General features: G+C 39.6%; 1 protein-coding gene across 5 annotated transcripts in view; it reads left to right on the top strand.

The window, feature by feature from the left end:
• The window catches only part of PLD1 (phospholipase D1), a 283,345-nt gene that overhangs the window by 169,223 nt on the left and 100,449 nt on the right, over positions 1-13,673 (top strand). For all 5 annotated transcript variants that reach the window (XM_069083588.1, XM_069083586.1, XM_069083587.1 and 2 more), the window contains 3 exons: positions 2,435-2,587; positions 3,477-3,626; positions 5,952-6,035. In XM_069083588.1, the coding sequence (XP_068939689.1) occupies positions 2,435-2,587; positions 3,477-3,626; positions 5,952-6,035 (387 nt within the window). The remainder of the gene's footprint in view (positions 1-2,434; positions 2,588-3,476; positions 3,627-5,951; positions 6,036-13,673) is intronic.

Below are 13,673 nucleotides of genomic sequence, written 5' to 3'. Positions count from 1 at the left end.
GTGCTTCCAACTCCCCCCCCCCCCAGCCTGCCCTCCCTTCCATCATCTCCCTCTCATCCCCTTCTCCCCTACTCTCCTGTAGGGTGAGATACCCTATTTATTCATTCCCTCCCTGAGCCAAATTTAATGAGAATAAGGTTGACCCATTCCCTTTTGCCTTACTATTCTTCCCCTCCATTGTAACAATTTCCCCTTGCCTCTTTCTATATGAGATAGTTTACCCCATTCTGTCTCTCCCCATCTACTCTCATTATATTCCTCTCTCACCTCTTAATTTCACCTTTTAAGTATCATCCCTTCCTATTAAATTGGTTCTGTGCCTTCTATCTATGTATATCTGTATACATATATACACACATTCACATATGTATTCATATGCCCACATACCCTCCTACATATATATGTGTGTGTGTGAATATATATATATATATATATATATATATATATATATATATATATATTCCCTTCAACTATTTTCTACTGAGAACAGTTTCATCAGTTGCAATTATTGTTTTTCCATATAGGAATGTTAATAGTTCAACTTTGATAAGTTCCTTATGATTTCTTTTCCCTCTTTACCTTCTCATGCTTCTCGTGCTTCTTGTATCTGAATGTCCAATTTTCTACTCAACTCTGGTTTTTTCATCAAGAATGCTTGAAAGTCCTCTCTTCCACTGAATGACCATATTTTTCCCTGAAATATGATACTCAGTTTTTCTGGGTAGGTGATTCTTGGTTTTAATCCCAGCTCCTTTGCCCTCTGGAATATCATATTCCAAGCCCTTCGATCTCTCAGTGTAGAAGCTGCCACATCCTGTGTTATCCTGATTGTGTTTCCACAATATTTAAATTGTTTCTTTCTGGCTGCTTGTAATATTCTCTCCTTAATCTGGGAATTCTGGAACCTGGCTATAATATTCCTAAGAGTTTTCTTTTTGGGATCTTTTTCAGGGGGTGATTGGTGGATTCTTTCACCCTCTATTTTGCCCTCTGATTCTAAAACATCAGGACAGTTTTCCTTGAGAATTTCTTGGAGGATAATTTCTAGGTTCTTTCTTTGATAATGGCTTTCAGGTAGTCCAATAATTTTTAAATTATCTCTCCTGGATCTATGTTCCAGGTCAGTGGCTTTTCCAATGAGATATTTCATATTGCCTTCTATTCTTTCATTTGTTTGGATCTGTTTAACAGTATCTTGATTTCTCATAAAGTCACTAGCTTCCATTTGCTCCAGTGTAATTCTGTGAGCTTTTGAGATTCTTTTTCCATCTGGCAAATTTGGCTTTTTAAGGCATTCTTCTTCTCATTGCCTTTTTGAACCTCTTTTTGCCATTTGAGTTAATCTATTTTTTAAGGTGTGATTTTCCTCAGTCAGGCTGTTGACTCTCATTTTGTAATTTTCTTGCATCGTTCTCATTTCTCTTCCCAATTTTTCCTCCACTTCTCTTATCTGCTTTTTAAGGTCCTCTATGACTTGTAACCAGCTTATATTTTCCTTTGAAGCTTTTGGTGCAGGAGTTCTGACTTCACTGTCTTCCTCCTGTTCCATGCTTTGGTCCTTTTTGTCCCCAAAATAGGAGTCTAATATTGATTTCTTCTGTTTGCTTTGCTTCCTTTGCCTGTTCATGTTGCCACTTAATTACTTGACTTTTGGGCTTTTTGCCACAGTAGGACTCTGCTACCAGACAAGGGAGCTTCATACCAAATGCTGCGGTTTTCTCAGCTGCTGGAGGTATTAGTTGGGTGCCCTCTCTGAAACCTCCACAAGCTCTGCCAAGCTGGTCGCACACCCCAGTGCCTCCACCCTAGACTGCAATCCAGGTCCAAGCAGGTTAAAGCAAGAGCTATTACCCCTCAGACTGGTCACTTGGTCCCCCTACACTCTGCAGGCCAGGAGGTGAAGCTGCCATGTGGCGGGGCCCACAGCCCTCAGTGGCTTCTTGCCCCGGGGGCAAAAGCCAATGTACTCCCAACTACTGTGTCCCAAAATCCAGACTGCACTGACCTCTCACTTTGTCCTTAGTATCTGTGTGTTGATAATTCTGGAAATGGCCACAGCTGCTGTTGATCTGGAGTCCCTCTGGCTGGCGGCTGGTCAGGCATGCCCTAGGGCTAAAACCTCCAGCTCATGTGGGCCATGGGCTCAGCTCCCAGGGTGCTATGGCCAATTCCTGCTGGCCTTCTGGGCTGTCCTCAGTGGGTTAGCTGGGTTCTGTAGCTCCAAATTTTGTTCAGAGTCCCTTTTTACATGAATTGGGGAAGGTAGAAGCTGGAACTGCATGGAAGCCCTGTTTCTGCTCCTCCATCTTGACTCCTCCCCCTTAAGACATTCTTATACCTTCCCTTTGTTTGCCTTTTAATAAAGCACCAGGTCATACCAGGATAAAGGTGTTTCCCTTAAGTGATTCTATGGAACTTATACTTGTACTTGCAGGTGGTTAATAGTGAAAGATTCCTTCTTACTCTACATGAAACCTGACAGTGGAGCCATTGCTTTTGTCCTCCTGGTAGACAAAGAATTCAGCATTAAGATGGGGAAGAAGGAAACTGACACAAAATATGGGCTCCGGATTGATAATCTTTCAAGGTGAGAATTTTTAGCTAATTTCAATATTTTCAAAAATTGGTCTCTCACTTGTCCTATGCCTTTTGAAAAGTTTTGGTCTTGATTAGCAATTAATATCATTTACATGGATTGGTGTCATTAAAATAATACATGATTGAAGTAATAGATGGCTTATTTAAGAGTCAGGGATGACCAATGGAGCATCCAGGTGCTCCACTGGTTTTCTCAAGAGGTCAAGAATGTGGGATACCTTTTAAGTAAAAATTATGGAAGAGAAAGAAAAGGGTTGCACAGGACAGAATGGCATGGATGGGGGATGGTTTGCTTCATTGGAAGGAATATCGACATATATGAGATTGGTATTCGAGTATATCAGTGATATGTGCATCCATTTTTGAGTGCTAGCAGGAGAGAGTGAAGAGAAGAGAAGAGGAAAAAGAGAAGAGAAGAGAAGAGAGAGAGAAAGAGAGAGAGAGAGAGAGAGAGAGAGAGAGAGAGAGAGAGAGAGAGAGAGAGAGAGAGAGGAATGGAGATGCACAGAGAATCAACCTCAAAACCAGGGAGACCCAGTTTCATGTCCCACTTCTGATGTATACTGGCTGTGTGACCCTAGAAAATTTACTTAACCTAAGAAAATCACTTAACCTTTTGATTCCCCCAAGAAATTTTCTAAGACCCTAAGTTATAGAGAAGGTGCTGATATGCATCAGTAGAGAGAATTTCATCATGGGTGATGGGGTGAAATAATCTACTGGTTCAGTCCTATCTCATTAAAATGTAGGTACTATGGGAATATTGCGTGATACATTTTATCCTCAGTCTGTATGCTCAGAATAGAAATTCCATTGTAGAAATGGAGCACAGGGCATCATTTATACCTCCTACACCCCATTTCTTCTTCTCTTTGTAGGACATTGATTTTGAAATGTAACAGCTACAGGCATGCACGGTGGTGGGGCGGGGCCATTGAAGAATTTATCCAGAAACATGGTGCCAACTTCCTCAAAGAGCACAGGTTCAGATCTTATGCTGCAATCCAGGAGAATACCTTGGCCAAATGGTAAGGAATTTTCCTTCTAGGTACAGCAGAGATTCTAAACGTGAGGTCTATGGTTTAAGGGAGTCTATGAATTTTGATGGGGGAGAGTTATATCTTTACTTTGAATAATCTCTCATTGTAATTAGCATCTCTTTCCATCATGAATGTAGGCCACAAGCCACAACAGTAATAGTGGAACTTTTGACTTTGTTACTAATAGAAATCACAGATGTTTTCATATCACTTTACAGCTGTTACAAGTCATTACTTTGAAATTCCTATCATTATTAGACCCACCATTAAATGACAGGTGATTATAGTCTTCCTGTCTATAAAGTGTATTTTCAATATAATTGGTTTCATTTATAAATCTGATCTTATTTAATGCAATTAAAAATATCATTCTGCGGAGTCCCTAAGTTTCCTCAGTCTGCCAAAGGAGTCTATGACACATAAAAAGGTCAGAACCCCTGATCTAAGCCTTTCTTTTGTTAGTATTTTACAATATAATTAGAATAATAAATAATAATATAACTTGCATTAATATGATCTTTTCAAATTTGGATGCTGTTTCCCTTTCTTTTTTTGAAAGGAGTTTGCCATCATATGGAAGAATGGACAGAAATGAATTTTCCTACTTAGGCTATCTCAAGATTTTTTTTTCCAGCAAATGAGTTTATGATGGGTTTTCAATCTTTCAGACTGAGCTCTGAACCTTCAGCCATATAGAAAGTACACAGGACTTTTTCTTCTTTGTACATTAGAGAATCAGAGTGGTATCAATGGAAAAGGCCATTATAGAATTTAGAATTAGAGCCTAGGTTCAAAACCTGCATCACTTAGCTCTGTGGCCTTAAACAAATCACCCAAACTCTCTGAGACTCAGTTTTCTCATCTATAAAATGAGAGGGTTAGACAAGATGGCCTCTTCCTGGTCCAGATCTATGATCCTATAAACATTCAAAAGATTTGATTGCAAGTTAATTTTCCTCTAATAACAAAGCACATTCAGGTTGAATTTGCTTTCCTTACCCACTCATTAATGGCTAATGGTTATTGTAAAGTGTTGGAAGAGAAGTTTTCTGTGGTTTTGTGCTGAGAGCCAGGACCCTCCTATTTGTGGTAAATGACCTCTCGCTTCAGGGCTCTCTGGCTATCAGTTCTGCTCAGAAAGTCACCCTCTGACTCCCCCAGAAGCATCCTCAGTAACCACCCTTATTTTACATGAATTAAAACCATCACCTATAATAACCAAGGCAGTATTTCCTAACCCAAGACTCAGAAATAAAACAAGGGCAGAAAGACCCAGGTTCAAATCCTGCCTCAGACACTTAACTAGTTGAATGACAGCTAGGAAAGTCATTGGACTTCTTCCGTTTTTAATATGAATATGAGAAAGCCCAGAGCTCTTCTCCTACAGGGTTGTTATGAGGATCAGACAGGATGGTGCTAAATAAAGGACTTTTCTCACCTTCACCTGTGACATGGAAATGTTTTGTTTTTTTGTTTTGTTTTTTGGAGGGAAATTGGGGTTGACTTGCCCAAAGTCACACGGCTAGTAATTGTGTCAAGTGTCTGAGGCCAGATTTGAACTCAGGTCCTCCTGACTCCAAGGCCAGTGCTTTATTCACTGTGCCACCTAGCCGCCCCTCTTTCTTTAAAAAAAAAATGTATTAAATTATTTATTTTTGGTTTTCAACATTCACTTCCATAAGTTTTAAATTTTCTCCCCCTCCCTCCTCAAAATAGCATGCAATCTGATATGGGCTTACACACATACATGGGAATATTATTTCTGCGTGTTGTTTGTCGGTTCTGTCCTTGAACCAGTTAGGGAGAACTAATTGTACCACTCTCTTTACTGTACTCTTTAATTCAGAAAGAGAAGAATGAAATTTGCCATTCATATTTGCTGGTTGTGTCAAACCATTTATTGTTTTTATTAACCCTATAGCATGGTTTGAGTGAGCAGCATGGTATATATGGTGGCTACAAGGTTGGATTTTAGAGTCAGGAAGACCTGCATTCAGATTCTTCCTCTGACTTACACTAACTGTGTGTGCCTGGGCAAGTCACTTAACCTCTCAGTGTTCTGGGCAATTCTCAGACTGTGAAGTGTAGATTTGTAGTCATATATATATATGTACATGCATATATGTTGATGTAAAGTTATCAAGACTGTGAATTGTCCATTTACACTTGTAAGAGGGAGTCTCTGTAATGGGAATTTTTTATCCTGATGAAATCACAAATCTGAAATGACAGCAAACTCTGATGCTTTGCCATGGGAGATTTGTTTTTCTTTTGGGTGAAACTTTTTTAAAATTCCTGTTTGTTTTCTTACAGGTATGTTAATGCAAAAGGGTATTTTGAAGATATTGCAAATGCTATGGAAGAAGCCAAAGAAGAGATTTTCATCACGGATTGGTGGTTAGTATTCACAAGTGGGGATCTGGTCCGAAGGCCTCCCCATTCCATGTTTCTTACAACGTGGGGCCCTGTGCAAAAGACTTACATTATGGAAACTAACATCCCGACCAGATGGTTTGGCAGTGATCTGAACCAACTCACAGCTCAAGTCTTCAGTCAAAGGCCTTTTCAGAAAACTTGGCATCCAGTCAGGGCCTGAATATCTTCAGCTTGAGATTTCTTTTTCTGTGGTTTGGAGGAGAGACGCCCAACTATTTACTTCAATGAGGTCTACAGGGCCAAGTGGGTGTGACTGTTCAATGACAAAGCCTTCATTTGGCCCTCTCTCTGATTTCTTGGGACTTTGATGCTGGCTGCAGCCCATGTGTCCCTCTGAATCTTATTTCTTGGATGATGCAATAGTTACATTTGTAGGTCACCATTGGAGATGTCAAATAGAATAATTGGAATGATTGGCTACACAGGATGGTTTTCTTCTTTCTTAGCTCTGAATTAAGCTTGGGCTTTCTGACCACCACTAACTATTTAAAGTTAGTAATAAATATATTTTTTATTTATTAGAAGTATAAAATTTATTAATTAGCAGTGAAAGCCTCAAATAGAAAACCCATTCAGATAGTAGGAAGGTATACTCCTGGAGTCTTTGTATTTTGACTTGGGCTCCTGCCTAGCTGTCTTTTCAGCCAAAATCTATAGGGCAAACCAAAAAACATCTTGGAAGTGTTCAGCCATAACAAATGTTGTTATTTTCCTTCTAAGAATTCAGTTTCCTGGCAATCTCTATTTTTTTTAAGACTGTTTCTTCCAAAAGCATATTAAAAGCAGTGGGAGACCACATGCATGATGTGGGAAAATACTACCTGAATATAGGTGATACAATACAATAGGATATAGAACAATACAATACAATATCATACCATACATAGAAAACAATGCAGATCAATGCAATACAATATGGTGATAACTAGCTTAATGATACTAGGGTTTTTAAGAATAAGCAGTCATCAAATCCACAAGCACTTATTAAATGCCTATTATGTGCCAAGGACAGTCTCTGCTGTCAAGGATCTCATGTTCTGTCAGGGGAGACATACCAAGGTATGTGAACAGATACTTATAAAACAATTACTACGGGAGGGGGAGGGGGGACCTACATGGTGCAGTAAATAGAGCACCAGCCCTAGAGTCAGTAGGACCTGAGTTCAGATCCGATCTCAGACTCTTAACATTTACTAGCTGTGTGACCTTGGAAAGTCACTTAACCCCAATTGCCCTGGGCTCCCCCCTCCAAAAAAAGGGAAAGAAAAACAATTACCAGGTCAGTTTGTGTGGTGTATACAGTACTAGAATCAGAAAGACCCAAGTTCAAATCCTGCCAGTTTGACTGAACTGTAGAATTTATATCACCCTTTAAGATTTGCAAAGTAATTTCCATGTATTTTCTCCTCTGGGCCTCAAAGCAACACCGTGAAGTGCAGGTTTAGCTAGGTGCCCCTCAATACATATAATGAGTCCCCATGCAGAGCTCATACATATTTGAATTTGTACCATTCAAAGTTTTAATTATGTAGAATATGGCCATTGGTTCTTGGCCAATGGAAATATACAGTGAACATTTGAATAATGCTACCCACCTCCTCTGCCCCCCACCCCAAGGGATTCTTTATTCTCACTCATTGGGGCCAAGCCGTACTACAGGTGATAATTTTGTCCCATTTTACAGATGAAAAGACCCAATATTCAGAGATGTATTGTATATGATCATAATTAGCTGTTGTCAGAGCCAGGGTTTGAACTTAGTCTCTCCTGACTCCAAATCTAACACTCTTTGAAGTAGGAGGACCCTTCTTCTCAATTGTTTTTCCTTTCAGTCCTCACCCATGTAACATCCCCACCTAGTAAGCAAGAGGTTAGACCTGGGTTCTGTTTGATTTTCAAAATAAAACTTTCAAGTCTGTATGAAATAGAATTCCATATTTAGGAGCCAATTCCTTTTTTTAAATACTTCCTATAAAGTCAGGTCCAGACATGAATGAGACTCCAGCCATAATTGCTGCCATTAAAAACTCATTTTTTGGTTTCTGAAAAAGAGTAATGTCCTTCTTGACCCTTCAGAAAAATAAAGCACAAATTCCCAGCCTCTTAGGTATATGAAGAGACAGGGTGCTGAATGTTTTCTCTCCTCCTTGTCTACCTTCAAATTAATAATGACTCTGAGACTAATATCTGGTAAAAACACACTTGGAAATCCAAGCTGCCTCCCTCATTCCTGAGGGGAAAATCACTTAGCTTTTCTCAGCCCCAATTTCCTCATCTATAAAATGGGGATGAGAAAATGGGAATAAGTAATTACTTCCCCAAGGTGCTCAGGTGTGAACATGAGGGTGGCCCTGACCAATGAGTGCTTGTAAATTTTCAAGATCATGTGGAAGGCAGAGGTTTAATTGATAATGACCCATGTCATAAGTAGAGAATTTTCTCCACATAAGCCAGAATAATCAAGACTCAAATTGCATAGTTACCAAAGATTCATCTTTTGACCTTCATGTGGCCAGAGATATTGCTATCAGCAGAGACAGCTAGTAGAAGAAAGGAACTCAATAGGCTTGAGGCCATGTCTTACAATGTGGAAGCACCCTCAAGAGGTCTTGGCTACTTTCAAGCTCCCTACGCTCAAGTCATCTGAAATCCTGCCAACTGTGATTCATTTCCTGAAGTAATGCATGTCCTTCAACAAACTCAACTGGAATAAACATGAGATGAGCTATATACATTAGTCTTTCACCATTTAGTGGCACTGGAGTGGTGCTTACCACAAAATGATTCATTCAGAGAGCACTTGATGCTAAACATTGAGAAATGAGCTGATCACCTATCCATCCTTGGAATACTGTCCCCATCATGAACCATGAACCATAGGAGACTCTTAAAGGAGAGAGAGAGTGACATGGTCAATTCAATTCAATATTAGGCACATTCTAGGTGTCAGGCACTGCCAGATACCAAGAATTCAAAGACAAAAATGAAACAATCCATACCTTGCATATGTTTAATGAATGAGAGCTTGTTGGATTTGTCGACAGGGAATCATGACTTCAGGAAACTTAGATGAAAACTGGGTTTATTACAAAAGAAACGAACATGCAAAATCATCATTGCTGTTAATATTGTTTGTTATCCATGATGGTTATCACCTCCCCAAGACAGCCTAGAAAAGCCTGTTTAGTCATTAAAATACTTGAGTAGCAATTATACTAGACGCTTTAGACCCATCCATATTATACTAAGACCCACAATGGGGTCTAACAAGTAACAATGTTGCTGTGTAGTTGTTGCTCAGTTGTGTCCAACTTCTCCATGAGCCCATTTGGGGTTTTCTTGGCAAAGACACTGGAGTGTTTTACCATTTCTTTCTCCAACTCATTTTATAGATGAGGAAATTGAGGCAAACAGGGTTAAGGGACTTGTCCAGGGTCACACAGCTAGGAAATGTCTGAGGTGAGTCTTCCTGAATCCAGGCCTGGAATTTTATTCACTATGTTACCTAGCTTCCCCTCTTTAAAATATATCCACAAGTTAAATCTTCCCTGCTCTACCCCACACTTCCTATTCAGTAAAGAAAATTCTCTTTGGACACTGATTGCCAGAGACTAACATCTCCCTAAGAAAAAAATCAGATGCTGATAACATGTGTATTTAAGCAAAATGAAAACTATATTCCCTTCACATTGTTGATAATTACCCAAGGAAACACTGAGAAATAAATGCAGTCCTTAGTTTATGGAGCAGACACTCAGCAGTGGTTGTCCCATTGTTTACCATGATCTCTTTCCTTAGCTCTAGGGGAAGGTGGCACTATCTCCTACATAATTCCTACAAATTACTTTACACTTGTTAACGTTCTTGACCTCTTGAAATAATTCTAAAGTCTGAGACATGGACTGAACCAGTATGGCAGGGGAGAAAGACAGAGATGGGAGTGTTACTGGTTCAGGACTACCTTAACAGGGCTAGATACTTTCCACCTCTGGTCCCATCATGAACCAGCCCTAGGACAAAGTAAGAAATGTGGACCATTTGGAAATAATGATGAACCTAGGTAGAATTCAATAGAGGAAGAAATGGAAAGGAAGAGAAAGAAGGGAATTGAGTTGCTGTAACCAAAGAGCCAACCTAACCAACATTTACCCAATAAAAAAACAACCAGTATACATACTTCCTGAATAGTCACTCACCTTTCTATTAAGAAGAAGGCAAAAATGACACAGAGAATCTAACCTCCCACTGAGGACAGCTCAGCAGGCTGACAGGAAGTGGCCAGTGCAGTGTTCTCAGAGCTGAGCCCAGACCCCACCAGCCAGAGGTTTTAGCTTCAGGACAGGCCTGACTAGCCGCTGGCTGGAGGGACTTCAGATCGCCAGCAGCTGTGGCATTTTCCAGAATTATCAACACATAGATGCTAAGGACAAAGTGAGAGGTCAGTGTAGTGTGGACTTTGGGATCCGGTAGTTGGGAGTGCAGTCGGCCTTTGTCCCCAGCGTGAGAAGCAGCTGAGGTGCAGTGGCTGTGCAGCTGCAGCCATGTGGCTGCTTCAGCTCCTGGCCTGTAGATTGTAGGGGGACAAGGGACCAGTCTGAGGGGTAATAGCTCTTGCTTTAACCTGCTTGGATCTGGATTGGGATCTAGGGTGGAGGTCCTGGGGTGTGTGACCAGCTTGCCAGAGCATGTGGAGGCTTCAGAGAGGCCACCCAACTAATACCTTTGGCAGCTGAGAAAACCCCAGCGATTGGGACAAAGCTGCCCTGTCTGGTAACAGAGTCCTACTGTGGCAAAAAGCCCCAAAGTCAAGTAATTGAGTGGCAACATGAGCAAATGAGGGAAGCAAAGCAAGAAGAGCAACCCAACTTTACACTCCAATTTTGGGGACAAAAAGGATCAAAGCATGGAACAGGAGGAAAAAAATGAAGTCAGAACTCCTGCACTAAAAGCTTCCAAGAAAAATATGAGCTGGTTACAGGCCATAGAGGACCTTAAGAAGGATTTTGAAAACCAAATAAGAAAAGTGGAGGAAAAATTGGGAAGAGAAATGAGAATGATGCAAGAAAATTATGAAATGAGAGTCAACAACCTACTAAAGAAAATAACACCTTAGAAAATAGACTAACTCAAATGGCAAAAGAGGATCAAAAAGGCAATGAGGAGAAGAATGCCCTAAAAAGTCGAATTTGCGAGATGGAAAACGAATCTCAAAAGATCACTGAAGAGAATCATTCCTTCAGAATTATATTGGAGCAAATGGAAGCTAGTGACTTTATGATAAATCAAGATACTGTTAATCAGATCCAAACAAATGAAAGAATAGAAGGCAATGTGAAATATCTCATTGGGAAGACCACTGACCTGGAAAATAGATCCAGAAGAGATAATTAAAAAATTATTGGACTACCTGAAAGCCATGATCAACATAAGAACCTAGAAATCATCCTTTAAGAAATTCTCAAGGAAAATTGCCCTGATGTTTTAGAACCAGAGGGCAAAACAGAGTTTGAAAGAATCCACTGATCACCTCCTGAAAAAGATCCCAAAAAGAAAACTCCTAGGACTATTATAGCCAGGTTCTGGAGTTCCCAGATCAAGGAGAGAATATTACAAGCAGCCAGGAAGAAACAATTTGAATATTGTGGAAACACAATCAGAATAACCCAGGATCTGGCAGCTTCCACACTGAGGGATTGAAGGGCTTGAAATATGATATTCTGGGGGTCAAAGGAGCTGGGATTAAAACCAAGAATCACCTACCCAGCAAAAAACTGAGTATCATGTTTCAGAAAATATGGTCATTCAGTGGAATAGAGGACTTTCAAGCATTCTTGATGAAAAAAACAGTTGAATAGAAAATTTGACATTCAGATACAAGAAGCAAGAGAAGCATGAGAAGGTAAAGAGGGAAAAGAAATCATAAGGAACTTATCAAAGTTGAACTATTTACATCCCTACAAGGAAAAATGATAATTGTAACTGATGAAACTTTTCTCAGTATGAGAATAGTTGAAGGGAATAGAAATGTGTATACACACACATATATGTACATACATATATATGTCTATATAGGAGGGTATATGGGCATATGAATACATATGTGAATGTGTACAGTTTACATAGAGGGCACAAGACCAATTTAATAGGAAGGTATGATACTTAAAAGGTAATATTAAGAGGTGAGAGAGGAATATAATGAGAGGAGATGAGAGACAGAATGGGATAAACTATCTCATAAAGAAGAGGCAAGGTAAAATGGTTACAAGGGAGGGGAAGAACAGGAAGGCAAAAGGGAATGGATGAACCCCATTTCCATTGAATTTGGCTTAGGGAGGGAATGACATACACACTAAATAGGGTATCTCACCCTACAGGAGAGTAGGGGGGGAGGGGATGAGATGGGTGATAATGGAAGGGAGGGCAGGCTGGGGGGGGGGAAGAAGTTGGAAGCACCCACCTTTGAAAAGGGACAGGATCAAAGTAGATAATAGAACAAGTGGGAGGTGGGATAGGAGGGAGGGAAATATAGTCAGTCTTTTACAATATATCCACTATAGAAATATTTTGCATAGCTACACATGTACAACCTATACTGAATTGCTTATCTTCCCAGTAAGGGTGGGTGACAAGAGAGGGAGGGAATGAATCTGGAATTCAAAGTTTTAAAATCAAATGTTTAATATATACTATTATCTATATTATTTTGCATGTAATTGGGAAATAAGACATGAAGGCACTGGGGCATAGAGATCCATCCTGCCCTACTAGAAAGTTGGAGGGGGTATGGGAGAAGATATGGGAGAAAGCAGTTTGGAGGAGGGGATATTCAGTGGGATGGCTATTTTGGGGTGGGAAGAGGGGAAAAATGGGGAGAAATTTTTTAACTCAAAATCTTGTGGAAACGAATGATGTAAACTAGAAGTTAATAAAGCATTGATTTAAAAAATAGTAGGAAGGCAATTTCATTGCCTTCTTAAGGACTGAGTTTGGTCATCATAATTACTCACTTGCATTTCCTTCTTTTTTAAGCTTTTACTGAGTGCTAAGCAATGTACTAAGCATTAGCGATACAAAGAAATGTGAAATGTGAATTCACATTCTAATAGAGGAGATAATACTTGAATAACTCTATATAGAGAAAATAGTAAGTGTTCCAGAGGCAGGATCTGAAACCAGTGCCTTCTGACTTCAAATCTTTTGCTCTTTCTCTGACGCCATGATGATTCTCTTTTGCAAAAAATGAGGGAATTAGACTAGATCACAAGGAAGTCCCTTCCAGCCCTAAAAATTTATGATCCTAGATTCTATATTAATGAGAAGTAAGTACCCAAGGTATTTTATTAATTTGATCATCTTGCATACCAGGCAAGACATGGATGCTATATACCTTGGCCTGTTTCCACATAGGTTTGATATTTTCACTAAAACTCTATGTTCTAAAACCTTTGAATTCCACATACTCCGGAAATTGAACATCCAGTATGGCCACATCTATAAAAATGTTATCCTTAAATTTTTATAGCTCAATCAAAATGAAAGATTTATTTGTTTATATCTATCTATCTATCTATCTATCTATCTATCTATCTATCTATCTAT

This window comes from Petaurus breviceps, unplaced genomic scaffold (genome assembly GCF_028583685.1).
Source record: "Petaurus breviceps papuanus isolate PSGF00001 unplaced genomic scaffold, PetGlider_PUasm1.0 173, whole genome shotgun sequence".
Taxonomy (NCBI): Eukaryota; Metazoa; Chordata; class Mammalia; order Diprotodontia; family Petauridae; genus Petaurus; species Petaurus breviceps.
The sequence above is the reverse complement of the archived record's forward strand: the minus strand, read 5'-3'. Positions and strand labels throughout refer to the sequence as shown.